General features: G+C 39.5%; 1 protein-coding gene across 2 annotated transcripts in view; it reads left to right on the top strand.

Moving 5' to 3' along the window:
- Positions 1-25,552, top strand: part of crtc3 (CREB regulated transcription coactivator 3) — a 50,900-nt gene extending 25,348 nt beyond the window's left edge. For both annotated transcript variants that reach the window (XM_026937601.3, XM_026937600.3), the window contains 9 exons: positions 2,192-2,230; positions 2,802-2,887; positions 4,072-4,121; positions 4,304-4,521; positions 5,707-5,972; positions 6,217-6,414; positions 7,595-7,678; positions 8,127-8,325; positions 9,447-25,552. In XM_026937601.3, coding sequence (XP_026793402.1) covers positions 2,192-2,230; positions 2,802-2,887; positions 4,072-4,121; positions 4,304-4,521; positions 5,707-5,972; positions 6,217-6,414; positions 7,595-7,678; positions 8,127-8,325; positions 9,447-9,652 — 1,346 coding nt within the window. In that variant the 3' untranslated portion in view covers positions 9,653-25,552. The remainder of the gene's footprint in view (positions 1-2,191; positions 2,231-2,801; positions 2,888-4,071; positions 4,122-4,303; positions 4,522-5,706; positions 5,973-6,216; positions 6,415-7,594; positions 7,679-8,126; positions 8,326-9,446) is intronic.
- The last annotated feature ends 790 nt before the right edge of the window (positions 25,553-26,342 follow it).

Below are 26,342 nucleotides of genomic sequence, written 5' to 3'. Positions count from 1 at the left end.
AGTCAACTTCAGGTCACAGAGAGGAATCACTTTGTTTCAATCACTCTGATTCACTGTGCATCACTTTCGTGTGGAACAGCACACACACCGTATCCCATTTTCTTTATCAGGGTAGCAGCGTGACTGCTTTTGCCACATTATTGGCACATGAATACAGCAAAGCTGTCACCGTTGGCCATTTTCTTTAGTGATTATTTTATGGTGACGTCGTATTGTAAGAAGAGAAGACTACAGTGAGCAAGGAAGCATAGTTCTCTGTTGTGTCATGGATTCTGTGCTTCTGTTTTTCATTTACTGACAGTTACAAAAGTTGAGATGATTTGTAAACTTTATCGGTTTGGGTGATCTGTGCCAATTGCCTTAGGTAAAACTATAGCTCAGCGGATACGGTTCTGTTCTAGTGAAAGCAATGACTGACAGGGAGCCACTGTTGTGCCCTTGAGTAAGGCATTTAACTCTCAGTTGTGTGCTTGGATTAAAAATTGCTTGGGCCCAAAACATTTGCCAAGTGAATATATGCAAATGTAGTGTAATAACTGTTTTGAGTTAGAAACAAATTCTGGCTTGACCACGCATGGCTCCCTGTGTGACTTGCAGGCACCGTGTGAATGTAGTTTAGTCACCATGTTTAAGCAGGATGTTGGGTGAAGTATCCAGGGCAGATATGAGCCTGAAACAGCCTGCAGCTCAGAGCTCTTGTCTTTTGCTTTTGAGGCGTGCTAGCTGATGAGAAAGGTATACTTATAGAGCTGAGTGACAGTTGGGAATAAATACACTTTCGGCACCGAGACTCCAAACTCAGCAGTGCAGACAGTGTTGGATAGCGTTAGATAAAACCATCTGATTTTTTTCAGGACACATAGAAACTGGCTTTTTCAACCAGTTTAACATAAGAGTTATACTAAAGGTGTTTTGAAAGAGTAGTAGCTCCCCCATAGAAACAGGATGAAACTATTCTATTTATATGAGCACCTCTAGAGCAATATTCATTATGTTCTCTAGTTTCACCACATGAAGTTAGGCAGTTGGGCATCCTGTAAATATAACTAGTGTTTGCTTAAGGCTTAGGCTGGAGACACAGGTTTCTATAGTTGATCTTGGCTAAGCCTTTGATCCAGAATATGCATAGAGTCAAGGAATTATTTTACATTTTCTTGCTAGTCAGAACAGCTCCTGTATTACGATGTCAAAATAGGTGAAAATGTGTAAATAATTTCAGTTGATATCAGTCCTAGGTTGAGCATTTATATTCTAGTTGTTAAAATAGTGCACCTGAGGGGAAAATCATTTGCATTTTTTTTTTTTTTTTTTTTTTTTTTTAAATTTTCTTGCCCCATTATGTGTGTTGATTGGGGTGCTGAGATGATCTGCCCTGCTGGAGCTGTGGAATAGAGCAGAGAGTCCTGGCTTAAGGCCCGAGGTGATCCTGTACTTAGCCAGCATTGGCTCAGTGCACTCAGGGGAAGGAGAAAGAAGGCCTGTTCTCGAAAGGATCTCTCTGCTGCATGCTAAACAATGCCTCTCCTTTGATTCTCACAGTGCCTGTAGTCACTGAGACCACCCCCACCCCTCAAACCCCCTCCCTTCTTAGAGCAGCTCCTCTTATAATTGTCTTGAAGAGACACAGCATTGTATCTTATTCTCCAAAATCCAGCTGCACCAGAAGGCCTCAGCTTGGGCCTGAACTCTGTAACGGGTGGAGCAAGTGTGTACTCCAACTGACTCAGTTTACATGAATCAAATATTTGCGCTTTGGGGAGTGAGGACCATCCCAATGGGATTATCATCCACCATCACAACTTTAAGCTCTAAAGCCATCTTTTCAGAAATACAAATACACATATTGGTTATGTTCTTGTTTTCTCTTAGATATGTTACTTTTGGGATGTGACGAATGGGGGAAAAAAAAAAAAAAGTTTAACTGGTTCTAAACTGTCATTATGAACGAAAGTATTTTTTATTTGTGTAATAATTTAGTATCAATGTGTTGGTACTTGCTGTCATTCATTGATTGATTCATTCATTCATTCATGCTGTCCTCAGTGTTATATGCAGTGTCAGAAAGCTTGTAACGTTTGTAGCACTGCTAGATACTTGTGCTAAATGAATTTATTGCATGTAAGATATTGCTTTGCGTTGTAAAAAATCTCTCTTATCTTTTCTTCTTTGTTTTGTTGGTGTGGTGATGCAGCCAGCATGAATGAAGCGGAGGTGGATGGCACAGGCGATGGTAAGTGTGCGTGTGCGTGTGCGCGCGCGTGTGTGTGTGTGTGTGTGTGTGTGTGTGTGTGTGGAAGTGTGTGGGCAGAATATGGTCATACAGGTAATGTTGCATCAGGTTACTGACCCTGCTTGTGGCATTCTACACAGTGCACAACCTTCTCTAAACTTCTCTTGAACCCAAACCACTGCTGTATAGGAATGATGTTTTTTTTTTTTTTTTGCTTGCATTTTAAAATACCCAGTGGTTTTAACTATCTACATAACCATGTTTTTTTTTGCTTCCAGGACTGAGGTTCATTCTGTACTATTCTTGTGTGATGTTTATTAGTGTCCCCTACTGGCAAGAGTGGTCAGGCACAGGGAGAATGACTTTTGTCTATTAATTTGTATCTTTTTTCCTTTAGCAGATGAAGAAATTATTATCTATTTCTAAATATGAATTAACAAAATACTAAATAACTCTTTTTAGAGAAGGATTATGCAAGTGTTCTTCACGTGCTTTTTATTTCTGTGTCAGAGTGTTCTTCTGTCGTCAAACGGATGTGTCTTTTCTTTTTTTCCCCCTCATTTTTCTGCAGTCTTTTCTTTCCCTGCTGTTCCTAATGAGGAGAGTCTTATTGGTGTGAGTAAGCCATTGCCCAGGCAGCTGTGGGAGGCCAAAAAGGTGAGTGAGTGAGTGAATGTATTCGAGCTGCACAATACGTCTTATGTTATTAACACAAAGGTGGTCTCTGCAGCGTGATGCTGCAAAATAAATTTCTTTGTTTGTGTTGTTATGCATCATGGTGTAGGTGCACTGACCAGTTTTGGCATACTCTTAAAAGTGCATCTTGGAGTGCTCATCCAAGTGTTTCCAGACCTATGTCTACAGAATTAATGATTTTAAAGATGCCTTAGACAAATTGTAATGTTCAACATTTCAGTGAAATTGATCTGGCTAGTTTTTTTATTTCAGGCTTTTTTTCTTCCGCCCTGTAGAATAGCTCCGGCTTCAGCCAGAACAGAGCTGCTGATCTTTGCCGCTTTTCCTTAAAATTCACTACACTAGGCAGCAGAGAGAATGGGGTCGGTTGGGGGGAAAGGGGAAGACTTGTCAGTGATTTCACTGCAATTGCAATTCACCTCACAGGCAGCAGAGGGCTTTTAAAATTACAAACTGCTCCTTTAATTGATACTCCCGGAGTGGAGAAACAGATTTAAGCAGAGCGGATCATTTTAAGATCACACGGCTCAAGTCTTCAACATTTCATATGGACAGTATTATGCTTTAATTGGGTTTTTGTTATGGTTACAGCATTATGGGCAGGTATTTTGCTCTTTTTACACTGGCCTACAGGGTCTACACCCTACTGATTTTCACAAAAGTTTTCTTTGGGTATATAGCTATGTTTAAACTTGATGTTGCAGCACACCTCAGTGCTTTAACTATAGCACTATAATCCAAATCCCACCACCTGCTCCAATACTCACATTGGCCAAGACACAATCTGCTTGATGGTAGAGCAGTTTTTACTAGAATGGATTGCAGAGTAGCGTGCATAGATCTTTTCAGAACAAGGAACATGCAGGTATGCACTGATAAAAAAAATAAAGTTTAGCACAAAGCTGTCATATAACTCTCCTGTTTACTACGTACAGTTTCTGGCCAAGCAAAACTTGGAACTTGGCAGGACACTGGAGCTTTTAACCTGGTGGGCTAGCTAATAAATTTATGATCTGTCCATGCGTTCAATAGTTGTAGCGCTGCAGCTGTTCTTTCTTATGTGCATTACACTCTGAAGTCTTCTGTCTTTTGAAACGAACTGGTTGAAACACTCCAACCTAATGTTCTGTCTTCCTTTGTGACAGGTGCAGTCCCTTTCATCACGGCCCAAATCTTGTGAAGTGCCTGGTATCAAGTATGTCTGAAGAGCTTTTTCTATAGCTGATGTTATGAACACTCCTGTTCTGTTTGCTTCAACTGACATAACCTATATAAAGACTATATAACGTCCTCAAACGAGTGTTGATTATTTTACTAGGAATGGATTCCATGCCTGTTGTACATGTTTCGTCTTATCCGTTTCTCTCTTCTTTGCAGTATATTCCCATCTCCAGAGCAGAATGTTGGTCTCTCTCACTACCAGGGCACATTAAATACAGGCGGCTCTCTACCGGACCTCAGTAACCTGCACTTCCCCTCTCCTCTCCCCACCCCCCTTGACCCCGAGGAGGGGGGCTACCCCAATCTGAGCGGAGGCAGCAGCACAGGAAACCTGCCTGCTGCCATGATGCATCTTGGAATCGGAAATTCTCAGGGTGAGGTCATTGTGTGTGCGCTGGTGACCAAATGTGAAACACTTGTAATTGCTGATTACACTTGGTAAAGTGTCATATAAGATACATAGTGTCCTACATCCTAAAATATTTGTAGCTGTTTTATCTGGATAGTGCAGAATATCTGTGACTGATCCTTGCACAAAATGTACATTTCCTGAACTTGGCAGAAGCCGTGCTGCACAAGTGGCTTGGTGAACACTCCGCCCTTTGTTTCATGGTTCCTTTAGACATAGTGTGATGAATAAATGCGGCTTGTTCTCTGCACAGGCACATCCGTGCCTAAGAGCAGCCAGACTCTTGCTCTCCTGCCCCCCACACCCCCTCCCGCTTTCCGCTATCTGATTGCTCTCATTCAGTTCAACTCTCTCTTGAGCTTTGGACCTTCCATTCAGGCCCATGTCTGGGAACTGACTGCGCTGTCCCACTGCTCCTGCCAACATCCCCAGAACTGGATGCAGGTTGGCTGAATTCCAAAATCACAGTGAACTTTGACCCCTGAATTGGCTGCCTATCAACAGCTCTTTTCTCCCTGTGGTCCAGCGGCTCACAAACAATCTCTGTGTGCCAGTGAGAGAGGACAGACTGAGACTACAAAGATCCAGCATGAACTTAATAAAATTGTACACTTTCTGCAAGTTTCCATCAAGGTTTCAGAGCCTTCTGAAGATTTAATGGCTTCTGGATCTATCCTGAGCCACAAGTGCACAGTTCCTGGATTCATGACCTTTTATGTAAAAAATCAAGTGAAGCAAACTGTGTGACTGATAAAAGCACAGTGTGCCAAAAAAGCACAGCAATACAGCGAACATGGATTACAACAGAGTTTGATTACAAATTGATTAAAATTTTTTTTAATTAACTTTGATGTAGTATGTTTTTTAGAATGCTGGAGACTGCTCAGTACAGCATGCACCACCCCAATAGTTCCTGGACTATAGAAAATAACCTAATCTGGGTGGAAACTGTAGAGAATAGTGGAACTGTGGGCCAAGAACTCAAATTGGCCCTGGTTCCTCTAGTGGAAATGTGCCTAAAGTCTAAAAGTTTCTGAGTCCCTGAAAACGGTTCCAGAAGAAAACTGTGCCTTCTCTGTCCCACAGAGCAGTGGATTATAATTTCTTCATTTAGTTGAGATCAGTAGTTACATCTGTTCTCTTTTTTTAGGCCTGTCGTCCTCTCTGAGCAACCCCTCTATCCAGGCATCACTCAGCAACTCCCAGCTGCCCTCGTCTCTGAGCAATCCCTCCATCCATTCTTCTTTGCGGCTTTCCTCACTCTCCAGCCCACCGGCAGGGGGCATGGCCACCTCGCCCAGGAGACGACCAGCTCCCATCAGCCCCCTGACCCTTTCTCCTGGCTCTGAGCAGCGCCGCAGCCTGGGGAAACAGCTCTCACCCACTATGTCTCCCTCCCTTTCTCCAATCACACAGGTATGGCACTTCTACAGCAACTCATCAGTGTGAGCTAGAACTGTAATGAGGTGTAAAGAGGCGAGAAGATACTCAGATGCCCTAGAAAGCTCTGTGTAAACAGCTAAGTTGAAAATTGGCACCTGTTTGGGTGCACTGGGGAGAAAGGCCAGGAACGTGCTGTCCAGAAATATCTTGTACCCAGACCTGCAAGTGATGTGAATTTTTTTTTTTTTTTTTTTTTTAACTTTTTTGCTTTCTCAAGGGGGTCCCCTTGGATACCAGCAACCTGCCAATGGAGCCGCCTCCTCCCTACCCTCTCTATCAGCAATCTCAGCAGACCTTGCAGCAGCAGTCAACCCAGCCCCATCCACCCAACCTCCAACAGCGCCAGCCTCAGGGAGGACAGCAGCAGCCTGTTTCCCCTTTGCAAAACGTTCCCCTGGACTTCAACTCTAGTGCTGTGAGTTCCTCTTTTTTCACCACAGAAGTGGAAGGAGTTACAAAATATCATTACTTATGTCTTATCTTTATTAGTGTTTACTATTACTTTTGATGCCGTAGTTATTGAAAATCTGGTTGTAAGTTTTTGATTATAAGTGTGCCTCGCAAAGAAAAGCTAAATGAAAAAATTAGAAAATACTCTTGTTATGAGTTTGATTACAGTCATTAGGGACAGTAAGCTCTGGCTTTAGGGGCTGCTATGGTGACAGGAAATAAATCTGTGTTAATGATCATGGAAATGAATGTCGCTAAGCAATAACCGTTTACACGTATTGCACAATTTTTGTTAACTTCAAAAATCTCCATGACACAGCCATTCTTGCTGGCAGGATGAAATCCAATTTTATTTATTTATTTAAATTTTTTTTTTAAAGATCCTAACTGTTTTTTTTTTCCTTAGCAAGAGAGATCAGTTTAATCTTACCTGGGAATGTACAGAGTGACAATTTAGGCGCTTTTTAACTTTTATTACTAGGGCTAGACAATATAAAACTATTATGACAAAAACATATACTTATGCTAGTACAAATAGGCCAAGGTCTAAGAATAACTTTACACTAAAACCCTGCTAGAGAGGAGTTAGTGTGGGAGATAGAATAGCTATGAAAATAGGTCACAAGATTTTTGATTTTTTCTTCCCTTCAGTCTTTAAACTAAGACAGACAGTGAGTCAGCTTTTCAGATTGCCAGGTTTCCAGCAAAGAGAATTGCCTTCATGTATCATGATGTGGCATTCTTTGTCATATTACCTAATAATATGTTAGGAACAGATGACAACCTTGGGAATATATATATATATATATATATGCATGGACAAAAATAGCACCAGTCACCATTATCTGTGTCTGCAGCTCTTAATACTTATATTCCCTATTATTTTTTATTATTAATACTGGTTATATCATTCTATATCAAGCATTTTAGTCAATACTCAAGATGCCTATAAATTATAACTAACACACTTACGAGTGAGACATAAGTAAAGTTTAGTATTACAGTGGTATTAGTAGAATTTGCATGTGTTTTAAGAAGTAAATACACAAAAAGCACACAGTGTTTTCCTGTGCAGTTCATGCATGGCTTATAGCTCATGTATGTGATGTGATTTAAGAATCGACCTTCTCTTTGTCTTCAATTAGCCAAACAACATGGGTGTGTTCTTCAACGATCCATTCCTGGAGCCGCAGTTCTCTGGTCGCCAGTCCAAGTGTCCATCCTACCAGGTAAAAACCGACATTGTGTGCAATCAGTATTTCACATAAATGAGAAAATTCCATCACATAGAAAAGTGACTGGCTCTTCTGCACTCAAACGTACAGTCTCAACAGTTTAAGTCATGTTCATACAGTTGTGGATTTATAATGTGAATATGTGACTAATGCCAGTTCTTATACTGAAATCTGTTTATACTGATCAATTTTTTATTTTTCACATTCGTTTTTTCCTGTGCAATGGTTGTTGGCCATGTGCCTCAATCACACGAACATGTTCACGTGTTCATTTACACAGTCACAGCCTGAAGGCTTGATTGCTTAAACAGAGCTAATTAGAATGGGTGATGCTGTTAAATTTAGCCCTGGCAGTGCTGATCATTTTTTTTATGCAGCAGAAACATGTCAAATTGGGCTGCTGTGTAAAATGTATTTTGTGTGTATCCTGTTTTTCATGCAGCAGGACCAGTATAATATGCTGGAGCATGCCATGAGCTCCATGACTGGAGGATTTGACCCCTCCTCTAACCTTTACTGCTCCCAAGCTTCGCTTATGGGTCTGAGCGGTAGCCATGGCAACCTGCAGGACCCCTTGCCGATGAAGGCTAACATGCTGTACTCTAACTGTGGGGGTGCAGTGCCCAATATCATACTCACAGGTAAAGTCTGTTACAGAAAACGCTCAGTAAAAGAAACAGTAAAAGCTCTTAAAGCGCAGTCTTAAAGGAATACTTCAGTGTTTTTAAAATGAACCTCTATTGCACCTATAGTGTGAGAATTAGTAGTGTAAACAATCACGTCCCAATTTTTTACATTTCCCTGTACAAAGAAAACTCAATAATTGCTAAAACCCAATAATGGATGACTAAGGCCAGTTCTTGGGTCATTAATAAACACTTATTCAAAAGAAACATGTAGATGTTTCAGTCTAATGTATTTGTAAATTTAGCTCTATATCTTTATTATTCATGCTTTCAAAGATGGGATTACTTTTTCAGCGGGAAGTTACCAAGCTCATCAATGTACAGTACTGTGCAAAAGATGCCTTCGAAAATAATGAAATCAAGTGTAGACAGTAAGAAACTAAACAGAGTCAGTATTTGGTGTGACAGCCCTTTGCTTTTAAAAAAATGCACCAGTAGTCTCGGGTACAGTATGCTTTGTGCAGTTTTATAAGGAAATTGGCTGGTTAGTTTTACTGGTCATCTTGTAAAATCTGTCACATTTCTTCTGGAGATTTTAACTGCTGCATTGCTTCAGTTTTTGCAGGTAAAACCCAGCAGGCTTCATCATGTTTTTTTGCCTGAAAAGTGGTGTATTATGTAACATGTTGCTTTCTTTACTGACATGCAAACATTTTTCTTTGTTGGAAAAGTAATGTTTGGAAATCTAAAATGTTTTTGTACTGACTCAATAATGCAATAAGTCATAAACTAAGCATCTATAACCAAATTTGTATTTAAAAACTTAGGGTGCCTAAGACTTTTGCACAGTACTGTAGCTCAGTATAAACATGCCAGTGCTTCAGTTTCTGTCTGATTGCAAGTGAATACAATAAGATCTTTGGAACTACATAAATATTGGAAAGCACAGTAAAGTAAAAGTAATTTATTTCAGTGATCGGGAGTTGGATAAAATGGTTTAATATTTAGTTTTGGAGTTCTTTGATTGATTAAAGTACTTGTACATAATCTTCATGTAAACATAATCCTTCAGACACTGTAACGGAGACTTTCTCTAAAATGTATTAAATGATGATATCACTGTCTCCCACTTTCAGATGAGTCAAGTCCTAGCTTGTCTAAGGATATCAGCAGCGTGTTGTCAGCCGTGCCCGAGTGTTTCGATTCGGAGGGGGTCTTCCCCCTGGAGGACGAGCTTCGCATTGAACCTCTCAGCCTGGATGGACTGAGCATGCTCAGTGACCCCAACATGGTTCTGCCAGACCCCTCTGTGGAGGACAGCTTCCGCAGTGACAGACTCTGAGGAGCTGCATGTGTGCATGCGTAATCATTCTCTCTCTTTCTCTAACACGCAAACAAACTCGCTTGAGATAGGCTGTCCAATGCTGAGTAAAACGCCCGCAGCAGAACCCAATCCTGCTTTACACACACACACAAACCCACAAAGCAAAAACATACGGCTGTTTTTCCCTCACATGCTTACACTACAGCTTCATGTACAATGACTGGTGAGATGTTCACACGTTACTGTGACTCACAGGAGCATCGTCTCTCAGGGGCCATTCTCACTCTGTGTTCTCCATCTGCCACTCGAGACAGTGATGACTGTGATATTCACAGTGAGCACGCTCAGTGAATTCTGTCTGATTGCTTCATGCACCCGTTTTCCACACCCACACACAAACACACACAGGAAGCCTGGTCAGGACTGAAAAAGATTTTTAATCTTTTAATCGGTGGCCAGTTCAACATCTGTTAACTCTCCAGCTGGGAATTGATGAATCCCTCCAGCATTCTGAATTTGCAGATAGTGAACATGTGCATAATTGTGCGTTACATCCTTGTGGGTGTAGTCTGGGTTTTTTTTTTGGTTGTTTTTTGTTTTTTTTTGGTAGCATAATTACCTTTCAGGAGTGACACCAGCAGCGCTGTGGCTGTTGTCATTTCGATCTTTAATTGTTTCTGACTTACCTTATTAAAAAGAACCTGTCTAAATCAAAAGCAAAAGCGATCGTTATCAACCTGACAATCAGCACTGTCGAATGGATGCAGCTTTACAACACGAGACTTGTCTGACCTGCTCCACCACATTGCAGGTCTCCAATGGCTATAACCAAAAGAATGTGCTATTTTTACATTCAGAAAGCCATGTTTGCTTTCAGGCACGATTGTTAGAAATCAGAAACGGTTTCCGATCGTATCCGAAATAGCAGCCGACTGTGGGGCCTATCCAGCACGGTCCTGTCTGCTGTGTGAGATTGTATATAGAGAGAGAATACACAACAGCGTGGTGCGTTGTGGAACAGAAGGAGCCAGCAATCTGCCTGATCACAGCTCATACTGATGCACCACATGCGCTGTGTCTGTGCACCAGCAGGATGGGGCGAGCCATTTCCCTCCCCTCCAGACTGCATAGCACGAGCTAAGGGTTTCAGTGAATTCTGTCCCTCAGAGATATATATTAAGCATGGAGAGATGAGGGAATCAGGCTTTTCTGTACAGAGCATTATTTTTCAAATTTCTTTGCTTATATAGTTTTTTGTACTGAGAAAAAAAAAACGATGAAAGAAATGTTTAATCACAAATACATATGCCTCATAATTTCAAAAAGGGAAAACTGTTTACAAAAAAGTTTAAGAACTAAAACTTATAAGTAGGAGTTTAAATTTCTATGATTTTGGTATCATTCTGGAAGAATATATTTGTATCTTTTATTGGTCCAGTCTGTGAATAGAAGCCCTCGTCATGCTTTTGGCTATGCAGAATTTACTATCAGAGTAAACTCAAGGCTGGAACATCCCAGATCATGAGAAAGGAACTATTTTACCTGTATATTTAATACTATATAGCAGTTCTATATATTCACTTTATACATTTTATACTGACTTGTAATATGTTTTTTTTTTTTTTTTTTTTTTTTAGTTTGTCAATCTGTCGAGCTCTGAATTTAGTATGTTCTTTTTTTTTTGTGAATGATTTGTGGTGGTTTTGTGAACGCTTGGCCTGCATTCCCTCTGTGGTCAGAATGTTTAGTTGTGGACATGGTACACATTGCATTTATTGCTGCCTTCGAACGTTTGCACTGATCACCGGAAGGAACCATACGCATTTATTTTTTAAGGGACTGAATTCCTTTTGGCTATGGGTGTTGCTGTGATTTTGCACATGATGTATGCAAAAAAAAAAAAAAAAGCCTTTGGAATGTATGCACTAACTTTTTTTTGACTTGCCACACTAAAATGACCAACAGATTTTGAAAGGAAATGTCACTGTGCAGTAATGTTGCTCAGGAATGCATGTTCTTCATTATGATCACTAAATCATATCATGTATCAGCAGTCTTAGGACTGGCTGGATAAGCTTTTTTTATAAGAAGATTTTTCTTCTAAGGAAGAAAAAAAACATTATTTAAAAGCATTGTACGATTCTTTTTTTGAGGCGAAAAGCAATCCTATGTGTGCACCATGTCCACCTTTCTTTTAATCAGCGCTCTGTGGTCTGTGCACTTGAAGGGAGCGGGCGGATCGGGAGAGGTTGTGTACGTAAAAAGCAGGCAAGAAGAGATTATAACGACTCTGCGGTTGAAGAATTGGGTTTGATTATTTTTCACATTTTTCATGGCATGATGCAGCTCAGAGGTCAGGGTTTCTGCTGCATCTTGTTTTGCATAGCGTACCTCTCTTTGTATAGCTGATAACTCTTACTGCCTGTCTGTGTCAACTTTGCTTTTGTAACACTTTGTATGCAGACCTTAATGTAGATGCTTCTACGGAGTTCAACTGTTGTGATCGAGCTCCAGCTATAGAAGAGTGTATTTTTTCACAGCTGGCACTAGCAGCCTGTTCCTTCAGCCCTCTGCTTTATAGAGGACGTCTCGTCTTCTTCTGCCTTATTGTCGCCGGGCTCTGACCTCGTGACCGTCCCTCTGATTGTACTGTGATGTTTTCCCCTATTCCAAGCCCTGTGCTAAAAATGTTCATTTGATTTTTTTTTTTTTTTTTTTTTAAATATATATATACTTTTTTTTTTTTTTTTTTGTTATTATGGTCTGTACTACAATTAATAGTGGTAGATATGTATTGTTTGTAGAGCAACATTTTTTTTGTAGGTATTTTGGTGGTGTTTTACTATTTTTCTTTTTTTTTTTTATTTGTAGTCGCCTTTTAAAATGTACAGTTCTGTTATTTAAAAAATATTTCTTGTTCACTAGTGTTACTACTTTTTTTTTTGTAATATGCCATTTTAAACCTTTCTTTTTCAGATATTAAAATATTACTACACCATAATGCTTTTGGTTTGTGACATATAGTGCTTAACTTTGATTTAATATAAACAATAAAACTCTTTGTCTCTCTTTATGAATTGTCAAACACCCTTTGTATCACCAGTCACTTTTATTTTTGGTTTTTAATGCGGAATTGAATTTAGCTTTATTTTGCCTCTTTTTCTTAACGAAAGAATGATCTTAGTACAGTCTTTCTTGTGTTTTTTTCTTTTTTTTTTTTTTTTGCCAGTAGATGGAGGCAGCGAGATATATTTCGCCTGTTTGTGTAGGATCGCCGAGAAATACACTGGTGAGAAGAGCACCCTTGTCCTTGTTTCATGATGAACAGCTTCTCGTGTGATGGTTTCAACAGAAAGATGCAGCAAACCTACTTGAATTTACAGAACATCCACAGCACTTGATGTCTTTCAGGCTGGTCTTTATTACGCCGGGAATACTACTGAGTGAGAAATTTCTTGCTTTCAATAATACAGTTATTTATCTTTTTTTTGTGGCCAAATACATGTTGCTTTTATTACATTGTTTATGAACTGAGATATGCATAATAATTGAATCAGTCAAGGAGGAAATTCTTTTCTGGTTGAAAACAACTGGTTAAATCGGTTCCGTCCTCTGCTTTGAAGTTCCAGCTGTCGTCCGCTTGTCTAGATTTGAGCACAGAAATTCAGTTCATTTATAAAGCCAGTGTACAGGGTTTGTGTCTCATCTTTTTGTCCAGAGTGAAAAATGCTGTCGGCTTCAAAGAGTGCGTGCCATCGTCTGAATGTGGAGAAATGCCTGAGCAGGTCTGTTATTACTCCTGTGATACAGTCCCTCTGATAATGGATTAAAAAACACTGGTAATAACATGGTACACAGCCAGAGGATGGGCATGATAAAAGCACACTATTTACACTCGCCAGCTCTGGTATTCACTTAAACTGCTACGAGGCCAACCACATGGCTAACTTTGTTTTCTCTTTTCATAAGACATAATCTCCAGTTTCACTTAAATGCTTTGAACTCTATTACACCCTACCGTATTACACCCTATTTATTAAAAAAAAAGCCATAAATGATCAGGACACATGATCAATCTGTCGATGACTCAACTGAAAGATGTGACCTACATGTGATTTAGCCATAGCTATGTTTAATCTTTGGTAAGTTAATGATGTTACAACTCCGCTGGCACAAAACCGTGTTTTTGTCCTTTTTTTTTTTTTTTTTTGGGACTCGGGTATGTTTCAGATGACAACCATTATCTTCTGTTGTGAGCCAGCTAGAGAATTTACTGGAGGATTTGTTTCACTTCACGTCTTTCCACTGATGAAAGTAACCCTTCCCTTGAACTCTCCCAGGAACTCGGAGAGGTGCGTTTCATCAGACAAGTCCTTCTTTGGCTATGGGCGGCTTAGTGAGAGCTGTTAAAACTAGAGGAAGAAAGCTGTTTGACAGCTCAGAGCTTGAGAACTGTAAATCTCCTGACTTACAGTAATCCTCTGGTTTTTAGAAAACAGTAAAAAGAAAATTGTTAATTACCACAATGGGCTTTTTTGAGGCCTTCATATAGAAATGCACTGAGGCAAGTAAACCTTGTGAAAAATGAAGCTTGCTCACACTGGAATGAAACACAGTGATGTGCATTAAAGGACGGGGGGAGAAATATACAACTTGGGACACAATCCAACATTTCATGATGTACAGGAGGAGTGGTGCTTTGCAGGCCTTTAGTGCAGTTCAGGCCTGCAAGAGTCTTACTATAATAATTGTGTAGTTGCTGATTGTTAGCTTGTCATTGTTTGAGGAATGGTTTCATTAGGCACGCTGTCTGAGGAACCTGGTGTCTATAAATTACCCAGTTCAAGCAATTAATCAGTGCAATTAAGTCATTTTAAGCAAAAGGCTGCAGAGACAATAAATGAGTTGTCCATTATCAAAGAATTGTTTTTTTTTTAATGCATCAGTGCAGTATAGGAAAACTATGAAGTCAAAGTTATTTTGCTGTGTATTTCACTGTGTATTCTTCTTCTTTTAGCAAATCTACTCGTTAAATCACTTCAGACCTTTGGCTCGTGCACCACAGGGGTTTAGCACTGCGCTAATGACTGTAGACTGTAATTAGAGTTTTTCGTGCACTTCTCATGCCCAATTAACGTTGTAGTACATTACAGCATTGATCCCAGACCTCTTGTTTTCACTTTTACATCCTCTCAACTCTAATTCCTATCGATTATAGCCAACACTGCATTTAGGTTTGGATTTTCAACATTTTCATTTTTAAATCACAACCTCCGTCTTCCTAAACTTTCTTGCTCCATCTTAATTTTCAGATTACACACATTTCAAGTCCTACCTTACACCGATCTTTCTTAACACCTAAAACGTATTCTGGCTTTATGGAACCTTCACTGCAAGTGTGTAGTACTGGTCATTTTCAGGCTTTAAATTACATTTGCTTCCAGCTGCTTGAAAGAACAATGATATCAAGTACTTGACAAATCTGTAATGATACATAATTTGAAAGGCCTCATGTCTAATGCTAGTTTGTAGAAGTGAAAAGAATAATGAAATAAGACCAATTTAAAGTGAATAAACAATCAAAAGTCAGTGCAGAGAAATACAAAGATCCTAGATATTGCATGATGAGGTAGATCTGTGAACTTTTGCAGAAGGAATGGAGACGCTGAGACATCTGGATTTCGGGGATAAAGCTAATTCCACTGTTAAGGAGACAGGACACTAAAGCGAAATGTGAAATGTTATTTGTGTGTTTGCAGGGTGGACAAATCAGTAGTGTCCAGCTATTAGTTTTTTTATTCATAGTTGCCCGGTAGCATGTAGGCTCAGTAGACTAGCAGCCACCAGTGTTTTTTTTCTACTCTTGTTCAGTCACTGTATTATCTATTGACTTTAGGAAAACTTTATTTGGTATATTTAAACAAAATCCGTTTCATTGTAGTGCACTACTCATTCTGAATCCCACCACCTGCTGCACTAGTGGGTTTCTGGGGAATGAACACATACTGTAGGAGCTTTCACTTGCTTGGTGGGCTAGCAAATGGATTTATGATTTGTCCTCCTTCTTTGTATCGTGAAGTTCTCTGTGGTCAGGAGTGAGCAGGGTCCAATGTAACAGAATGTCCGTTCCTTGTGACCTTGACTCTGCAGCTTATCGCTCACTTCAGTGCTTCAGATACCACGCCTGATTTTCAAGGTCACTGCAATCTGGGGTCTCTTCTGATGAATGGCATTTCCTTCTTCAGAAGTCTAAGCATGAAGTAAACTATTCTTGATTTATGTCCAGTGTCCTGATGTGCTGCAGACTTTGTTACATCCAGTCTTATAAACACCGGGGCAAAAGAGTCCCACTGAGATGAAGAGGGTGCATGTATGTTTACGTGTGTTATTTTCTGGTATGAGAGTAACAGATCAGAACTGCTTCTTTAAGACATGTCTGACTTGTACCCTCTATCTTCTACTGCTTTGACTTTGAATGCAGTATAAGTAACGCTGAGAGGTTGCATCTATGACACTGACATACACTCTTAGAAAAAAGGGTTCTTTGGATACTTAAGGAATCTTTAATAAGGAAAACCCAGTGGCTGTGTTATGATGTGGAGCAACTGAAGATATTGTTTGGTTTCTCTTGTTTCTTAGAGTGAAGCATCACTGCAAATCAATACAAAGTTCTTCTGACTGATCACCTTTATCCTATGATGAAACATTTCTGTCCTGATGGGTGTGGTATAGTTAGGTTTTTTCCTTTAATTTGTCACTCGACTGTAAAATGCTGTTTTGTAATTCTGCGTACAGTAGAATTGCAGAATACAGTCCAAGAGCTTTTTAGGGTGCTAGAATTGCATTTTGTGAATTTAGGAACTTTACAGAATTCTGTTTTTTAAACTTTGACCTTAGGTGGTCATAATTTTCCAGACTTTTCTTAATCTGGTTGTTTGATTCTTTTTTTTCCCCATATGTGATATCTGTTTTGAATATATTTGATGCATCACACAGATGGAATATTATGGGATCAGCAATGCAACATATGGTCTTGTGTTAGAGATTAATTTTACCTGCCTGCTGTTGAGCTAAGCGCATACACACACATATACACATACATGTTGACATTTTGAAATGAAAATTCAACCAAAGTTGCTGGAAAACAGCAAACACACTCCTGATTAAAAACTTTGGGTTAGCCAACAATTCCAAAACTCATTGTATACTATACCATAATTTGTTTAAAATAAATTAACTTAATAAAGATCTTCAGAATTGTTGACACACCTTAAGCCTTAATAAGGTTACTTTTTTTTTTTTCTCAAAACCTGCAGTAAAATTACTGACATATAACGGCTTCTTAATTGTTTTATTGGTCTTGTACCACAGCAGTTTGCTACAGTTTGCAACACTAACAATTTTACAACATGTACATTTGATGCGTTTATAGCTCCTGTCATTAACATTATAGAAGCTATAAAAAGCTGTTCTCTCACCAGAATCTGTTTTTATGCCTCCGCTATCTAGTATCCGTGCATCTGTCCTTCCGTGTGTTTATCTGAGATTCTCGTTAGTGCAATATCTCAAGAACGAGCGATTGAAGTTTGTAGAATTTATATAGAATTTTCATTGTAACCAGCAGATGAACTAGAGAAGACACTGGAGGCGCTGACACTGGAGACTCCTTCCAAAAATGCCAAATAAACATCTCCTCACAGAAAACATCATCATATTCATGATTACACACTTTTTCAATCTAGTTTTGTGAGCGTCCCCAGGAAAGTCCCCATGGGTAAGTTGTTACTATAGAAACAATCATGTATTAGAATGAGCTCATTAATATAAATGATTTGCCTCGCAGCCAGAACTGTCAAAGCTGCTGTTATAGAAAATGAATCAACACCTACTGATCAATCAGACTTGATAATTCAATACAGGTTTATGGCATAAGCTTAGATTAAAAGCTTAGATATGATTCACTGTATGATTCAATGTGGATTTTATATATTTATTTTTGTCTATTTTCTTACAAGCTGCCAATAATGAGAATTTCCTGAAATTTTGCTTGTGTTTATGTGAAATTGTCTCATGAATTACATGTCTCATGAACAAATACACATAGATAAAGCAAGGTAGTCTACCTTTAATCGTGTAAAGAAATGTTTGTAAATGCAATGTCTCATATTAGTGTGTATTCCCACAGACGTCTGCTTTGAAAGCTGTGACTAACTGAAACAGGCGGTTACCATGTGGCACCATCTTCCTCTTGAGATTCACTTCTGTTAATGGTTTGTGGTAAATTATGTGCATTTCACAATGTGTCTTTTGGAGAGTGTATTTAATTCCCTCTAATGTTACTCAGAACTGTTTTCTATTCCCTCTGCCACCTTTGATGACCTCAGAGCTCTATAAGGAACAGCATTCCTGTGTGTTTTCCTGGACTTGTTTTCCTGGACTTGTTTTCCATCAGTTATCCCAAATTGAGTTAAAATCCTTCAGCTTTATCTCATTACGACCAAAACACTCGCCTCCTATGCTGTCTAACATGGTTATTCAGATCCACTGTACATACACAGTAAATACACAAGAATATTCTGATGTTGAGTGACTGTGCTACTGTGTTTCTGTCCATTTTTTAGACAATCTCTTTTTTTTTTTGCATTGATCTCTAACTACTGTGCCACATGAGTACACAAATCTCAGACAGACCCTGTGCTCTACACACCCTAAGATTCCCACTGGTTTATTTTGGTACCACTGACCCTCATCCGAGACAGGCTTGGTGGTGGTTATTTAACATTTACAAAGGAGACAAGGCAAAGTTGAATTATTGTAGGCCCAGAACAAGGGTAGGCAACATTTGTACACCAGCTTGCAAAGGAAATCTTTTGTTTTTAAAGGATTTAAAGTGATTTTGAAATGGTATACACAGGATGAATGGCATTAAGGTGCACAAGTTCTTCATTTCTTCAGAATATGAAATGTTTTGCACCCTTACAACACATTAACTTGGTGTTCTGCCCTGATGTTTGTGCATATTTTGACACAAAGGAGGAGGGAAAACATCTGTTGCCCAGTGGGCTTTCATACTGAGTTTTTTCAGCTACTATGCAGCTGTTCTGTAGTTTAACCTTTAGTTGATGATGCTTAGAGATGAAGTTCCCATTCACGCAGAGTTTACTGACTAATGTGTCTTTAACACTAGCAGGTCTTTGACAGGTAATTGCCTTGGAAACATTTTATTAAAATGGGATTTTTAAACTTATCTACATACACAGTGGAGGCTATTGACATCTATACAGATGCATATCTATCAGCTGTTATTTCTGAAAGATACCACATCTGGCACCTGATGCACATGGACACTATGTAGGGCAGTTGCACGGGACGTATTTCTCTCAAAAAACCTATTTCAATCTAAAAAATATGCTGAGATGGACAGCACATTCCTAGTATCAGCACAGAGACTCATATAAATGAGAATCCTAGCACTCTTTCTCTCTTATGAAGTTAAAATGCAGCTTGTCATGTTAACAAGAAACATTTAAACCTATTTATTATTAACCTTTTAAATCTGTTTATTAGTAATCTGCTTACAAGCCCCTGCTAGCTATAGAAAGTTAATCAACACCTTTCTGACCAATCAGAAATGAGAATTCAAGGCTATGGTATAATCATAGTTAATACATTTTAAGTTAAATGTACAGAAAGAAACATTGAATGAGCGTCAGATCTGTGGGTGGAAACGTCTTGTTGATAAGAGAGGTCCGGATTGGTTCGAGCTGACAGGAAGTCTACAGTAATTCAGATAAACACTCTTTACAACCATGGTGAGCAGAAAAGCATTTCAGCATGCACAATACATAGAACCTTGAGGAGGATGGGCTACAAGAGCAGAAGACCACATTGGGTTCCAAGTCAAGAGCTTTGTCACATCAAACATCAGAATGGGGAAAAGTGTGATCTCAGTGGCTTTGACTGTGGCATGATTGTTGGTGCCAGACGGGCTGGTTTGAGTATTTCCAAAACTGCTGATCTCCTGATATTTCATGCAAAACAGTCTCTAGAATTTACACAGAATGGTGCGAAAAACAAAAAACATCCAGTGAGTGGCAGGTCTGTGGGTGGAAACACCTTGTTGATGAGAGAAGTCAGAGGAGAATGGCCAGATTGCTGTGAGCTGACAGGAAGGCTATGGTAACTCAAATAACCACTCTTTACAACCGTGGTGTGCAGAAAAGCATCTCAGAACGCACTTTTGTCATCCAAGAGCTGGAATCTGAGGTTACAGTGTGTACAGGCTCAACGAAACTGAACAGTTGAAGATTGGAAAAAGACTAAGTGTTGTTTTCTGTCCAGTTTCGGTGAGCCTGTGACCACTCTAGCTAGTAAAGTACAAGTCACCTAAATTTAGCTTTGATTATAGTAATTACTGTCCAATCTGAATATAGTATATGGTGCATTTTATTATATATATTTTAGGAACCTCACAGAAGGTGTATTTTGGTTGCAAATTGCAAACACTACTTCAATTCAAGTATAACTAAATAGGTTGATATGAATGCTGAGTTCGGTCACTTATGTAAGAGGATATATGTACTTAGAGCTGCTATGGTCTTTGACTAATCAAACCTGCATGTACTTTATTTTAGCGTGGATGTTTGTCTGCAAGACTAAACAGCTGTTGTTAAGCAGCATGAGGTCAGGCACAGAGGAATGTTCATGAAATGGACGGTGTGTACCATCAGTTTATAGGAGCATCGGTTTACAAACCCTTACTTTTAACATCCACAGTTTATAAACTCGCAGATGTGTGTGATTGGTGAGTGTGGCTGCTGTTGAGGTGATTCATGCCTGTTTATGTATTTCTGTTAAGACTTTTAGCCCCTACACTTAACTAAATAAAATTAGGCATTTTTCATATGCCGCTGGACTTTCTTCCACCGTCGTGTCATTATTAGAATCGCAGGATATGTGGGAGTTATGACATGTGCTTTCTGCTCTTCCTGCTCATAGATAATGTATTTTGAATGGCATATCAGGGTGAGCTTGCTGATATGGTGTAGAGTCTTGTTATCCACATCCTCTCTGCCTGCAGCACGCCTATCGTAAAACCTTGAGACCAGAGAGGGATGGAATGTGACTCTGCATGCCCTGATTTTCTTTTTCTGTAGTTTGGGACCCTGTAACTGTAAACTGTAAACAACACTCTAACGAACGGCCATACAAAGCACATTCAGTTAATACAAAAAGTTTGTGTCCCCCATGGTTGTACCTCTAATAATAGTATACCAAAATGTTACAAAATGATGTGTGGGTGCATCCTGTAAGAAGTGAACAATCCAAAACATAAGGGAAGTCAACAGAAAAAAAGTTTTGCTGAGCCACTTTTGCTTGTCATCTGAGAGAATTATAACAGATATGTTAAGAAGAATTGGAGCGAATGTTACAAATGAAGATCCTTATGCTGCTCAGAGGATTTGAATGGTTGGAACAGTTATAAATGATGGGCAAATATGTTATTAGAGAATTTATATCACTTTCAGAAAAGGTGATACTTTTTAATTGACGGCATTTTGGGTTTTTTTCAACCGTTAATATCTTATTTAACTGTTTTTGTTACTTCTGATCATGAAGAACACTAAATGTTTAGTTGCTATAAATTAAGTTTGTGCTTCCTATCCTCAGTTACTCAACTCTTTCTGTTAGTCACCAGAAACATCTACTCTTTCCACTATTAACGTGATCTGGTCTCAAATAATACATTGTACAAATACAGCCTAGCCAATGGCATCTCCAGATAACACACAGACCAGCTATGACATGAATGTTTATCTGAAAAGGCGTCAGGATTACGAGATGAAACATGGGCTCCATGCTCATGTTGAAACAGTCAGCTCCTGCGAGAAGCATGGCGAGAGATGGAGAGATGTTGGCACGTTATTGGAAGGATTCTGTTCCTGGACTCACAAGGTGAGGACAGCTGTTGATGTCAGAATCTGGAGGATTAGCACTGCAGACATGCAGGTTCTCTCTGCAGCCGAGAACAACTGACTGGCTGTCTTAGAATGACTTAAATTTTGGAGCCTTAGAAGATCTAGTTTGGTGTCAAAATGTATTATGAGCGACACTCAGATGAATGCAGGTTTTTCATTTTATTGCCAATGTACACTTAAAGGTATACTTAAGCTTTCTTCAACCTAATCTCTGTTTACAGCATCTGTAGCTTTCTGTGATCAACACTGACAAGAATTTTTGACACGTTTCTCTGAAATGAAAAAAGGACAGAAAACCTGCTGACTTGCAACTCACCTATAATGAAAGCCTAAGGGCAGTTGTTTAAAATAGGTGATTCTATGAGCAAATTCTAAACTATATTACACACTAAGGCCATTTTCACATTAAGTCTGAATACCTGAGTCCACACCCAGTACTGATTCTGGCCACAGTTGGGGGATGCGGCTCATAATCATAGTTTTATATGGATATCAATAGGCATAATAACCCTTTCACCAGAATCCAGAATGTAGAAACAAGAAGTAACATGACAAGTTGAACTCATTACTTGTCATGTGGTGCTGAGTGAGGACAGCTTCCACACCTGATGTGGACTGCACCAAGCTTTAGTTGAAGCAAACCCCAGACCATCATTTTCAGGAGGACCAGTGATCGGCACTCTGGACTGCTCCTGAGCTCAAAAACAGCATTCACACTTCAGCAAATGTACCAAAATCTGAGCTCAAACCATCCAGAGTCTGGGAAACAAAAACACCAATGTGAAAACCATCTATAAATAAAGCTCTGATGATGAGACAGACATAAGTTGATCTAATACTGTTCTAATGTTGTTGTAAAAAGGATTACTGTAACTTTTCCCTCTGAAAAAGTATTCTCTTAAAGCATCAATTGTGCAGTTACACAAATACCATTGCTTCATAAAAGCATTCTACAAAATAGTTTTCCATTAACCTTTACTGATGGGATTCAACAACTGCCCTTAGACTTTAACTATAAACAGGTTTTCCATTCTTTTCTCAGTGCAGGAAAACATCAAAAAATTTTATCTGCATTAATAGCACATGTGGTCCAGATGCTGTAGATGGAGATTAGGTTGTAAAATGGTGGAGTATTCCCTTACCATCTTCATTTCTCCAAATTTATCACTCACAAATCAAATTCCTAAATGTGTGTCAAAAAACTGATTCATAAAACCATCCTCTCCATATCCTGTCTTTGTGTCCTGACTGGTATTTGTCCAATATATTGCCAAGTACAGCGTGTGTTGTGCCTCACCCACTGTCAGCTCTTCGTTCCTCATCACCTTGTAGCAATAAAGTAGGGCCCTGCTTGTTTTTTAAAGCTCACAGCTAATGATGGCTGTGTGTAAATCACCTGAGACATGATCTAGAAAGCCTTAATACATTTATCAGAAACTTAATAGTGCATCATCAGATATTCATTTCCTCGGGGACTGATAAGCAAAAGAACTTTCATTATGTATTTCACAAACCGTTACTGAATTTTAGATAAGGCCAGATGGAACCCGTATGCTGTTACTCATCCTGCTTATAGGCAACTGTTGCCATTTGTGTGAATTTGTGACTCATCTCTATGGATTTCTGTTGATAAGTATCATATTAGTCTGAGGTGTGCTCATTGAGGAGCCTAAAGATGTTATACACTTGCTACAGAAAATGTCTCTGCAAGCTGGAACAGGTCAGAGGAGGCCCCGGGTGCCTCAGCAATCACTTTCTAGAAGAAATGCTTCAAGCACTTAGCCTTGTTTTCACAAAAAGGGCTTTCCGAGGATAGACGTGACAATGCTCGGTGTGCAGCTGATGGTGAATTGAGGCTGATCTGGTCTATTTTAGGAATGGTTTCCATGGCTGGAGATCAGGCATGTCTGAGGATTTGCTGGAACAGCTGCCAAACGCTGCACGACGGCCGTCCATTGTTGTGGTGTTTACGGTCAGAAGTGATATATATCAGCCAGGCGTGTCACTGATTTCTACAAATAGCTCCTGACTATCTAGCAAAACACTGATTCATAATAGTGCCTCTCCTTTGTCCTTTGATTAACCTTTCTGGGAAGTGAAGAATGTTATATTGTGTGTCAGATTCAGTCTTTAGAGCACTTGCAGCAAAAAAACAGCAGGGCTGAATTAACACACACACACACACACACACACACACACACACAGTGTTCAGCAGGAGACAAACAAACTTAAAGTCAGTTCGAAACTGGTGCTGTTCTTTTAATAGTGGAAATTTTACTGTACATTTTCCAAGCCTCTGAATAACTTCTGTAAGTGAAATAATTAGTGGCTTCTGTTAATTTGATTTCTTCCTGTGACATATTCTTGCTTAAAACTGAACCATGTTGTTCATCCAGCAAGCTTCAGTAATACTGTGATTTACACTTGGTCATATTATGGAATGAATATTTCTTTTGCCTTAGAATTTCTCATTATATTGAATTGATTGAGTATCAATAAATGATGGTTTCGACTTCAATGTTTAGATTTTTTTCTGACTTTTGTACAACGCTTAATTCCAGATAATATGTTGATGCATGTATAATAATATCAAAAGGATGAAAACAGGTGATAACTAGTCTGGCTAAATACAGTACTCCTCGTGTCTCTCGTTAAACAATACAGTCTAAACGGGCGTGTTTAGTAGTGATAGGGTTGCCAGATTGGTATTTTTACTCCCCGTTGGAATATGTTTAACCACGTGCTGGAAAAGACTCTGACTGGTCCTCATTCAGGGTATTTGGCGGACACCCTCATCCAGAGCAACTTACAGTTATCTCATTTATACAACTGAGCATTTGAGGGTTAAGGGCCTTGCTCAAGGGCCCAGCAGTGAACTCACAATCTGCTGATCAGCAGGCCAACGTCTTAACCACTGAGCCACCACCACAATCATTCATTCATTTATTCAGTCATTCATTCAGCCTATCCTGCGAACACTGGCTAGTTCACCTACCAGCATGTTTTTTGGAGATAAGAGGAAGAACCTGGAGGAAACCTATGAGAGACACAGGGAGAACATGTGCAGAAACTCTATGCAGATATTAACCCCAGGTCAGAATCGTACCGGGGACCCTAAAGGTGTGAGGTGGCAGCACTATCTGATGCCTAGTACACATGATATCACAAAATTTTAGTTCCAGAGATTGCATTTCTAAACCATTCTTTCGATCAGATTTGTTCTTACATTCCATGGATTTACTCTTATGTTAAAAGTAATGTGTAGCACAGAATCTTAAAAAAAAAATTTAAATGACTTGTAAATGTTCTCATATACATATAAAAAGTGAAAAGTATTTGTGACTTTTTTGACACACTTTTTTGTGATGATGCACTGGTAGCCTAGTGCATGCTAACTAGTCTGAAGTGACTGAAAATTCCCTGGTTTATAGATATATAGATAGATAGCATGTTATCATTTTCAAAAGTGTTGAAATTATAAGTTTCAAGAGCTGAAATTTCAAATTCAGGGGCTTTTTCTGTGGTTTTTACTGGTTGGAAGTAGAGAATTACAAGTTGCAACTTCACCCCGAACCCAGCATCATTATCACTGTGGAGTTTCACAGGTTTTTGCTGTATCCGTGTGGGTTTCCTCAGGGTTCTCCGGTTTCCTCCCACCTCCCAAAAACATGTCAGCAGGATCCATGTCTGCCTTGTGCCTTACTGAATGAACAAATGAACGAACGAATGAATGAATAACTTTCTCTTTGACATGCACCATTTCCAAGCTGGTCTTTCTGTCCTGTGTTTCACTTCTCTTGCAGTTTTAACAGAAACCTATCACGACTAATGACCTAACCTGTGGTTCACATTGCTTGTGTCCCTCTATAAAGATATTCGAGGCCATTCTCTGTATGGAGTCGATGTCCTCATGGTGATTTTACAGAGGAATAGAGAGGCTTTCTAAAGGTATGTTCACACATACAGCGATATTCTCACTGCAAGTCGCCAGTCGCTGTACTATGAAGTCACCAGTAGGCGTTCCTACTGGTTGCCATAGTAACATTTGTCAGTGGGTGGCACAACTAGCATTCCACTTTTGACAGTAAATCACTTTTCTTGCAGCTTAAATTAAACATTCTGGAGGGAGAGCATTTGTAATTAAAATTCTCCAGTGTATATGTGCATCATATCATAGGAGATGAAGGAGAATCAGTGTGTGCTCATCGCCATTGCCGTCATCTATCTGTGGCGAAAGTCCAAGCGCCAATTAGCATAGCTTATGGCCTTAGTGTGTTAAAGCCACGGATCACGTGCGCTCTATTGTGTTCACTCCCATTGGTAGTTGCTTCACCAAGTCGCTCCAAATTTGCATAAAGTTGAACTTTTCTCAGCTTCTCTCGATGATTTGCTGTATGTGTGAACATAAATTGAACGTTCCTTAAAGCTACCTTCACACGTACAGCCACTCACAGAGACAAAGCGACCGGAGACCATTTATTTTCAGTGAGAACTGGCAACTTCTGGCGATGTGGGCGTAGATGTGGGCGTGTCCAGTGATGGGACAAAGTTGAGAAAAGTTTAACTTTATGTAAATATTGAGCAACTTGGTGCAGCGACTACCAGTGGGAGTGAAGACAGTAGATGGCACGGGATCCGTAGCCTGCCGTGCTCGCTAGTAGTAGGAGCGAGGATCTGAGGTCAACGTGTGCAGCTCCATGGTTATTCTACACTGGGATTTTGCTCGATTG

The sequence above is a fragment of the Pangasianodon hypophthalmus genome, chromosome 25, assembly GCF_027358585.1.
Source record: "Pangasianodon hypophthalmus isolate fPanHyp1 chromosome 25, fPanHyp1.pri, whole genome shotgun sequence".
Classification (NCBI taxonomy): domain Eukaryota; kingdom Metazoa; phylum Chordata; class Actinopteri; order Siluriformes; family Pangasiidae; genus Pangasianodon; species Pangasianodon hypophthalmus.
This window is presented reverse-complemented; position numbering and strand designations above follow the sequence as displayed.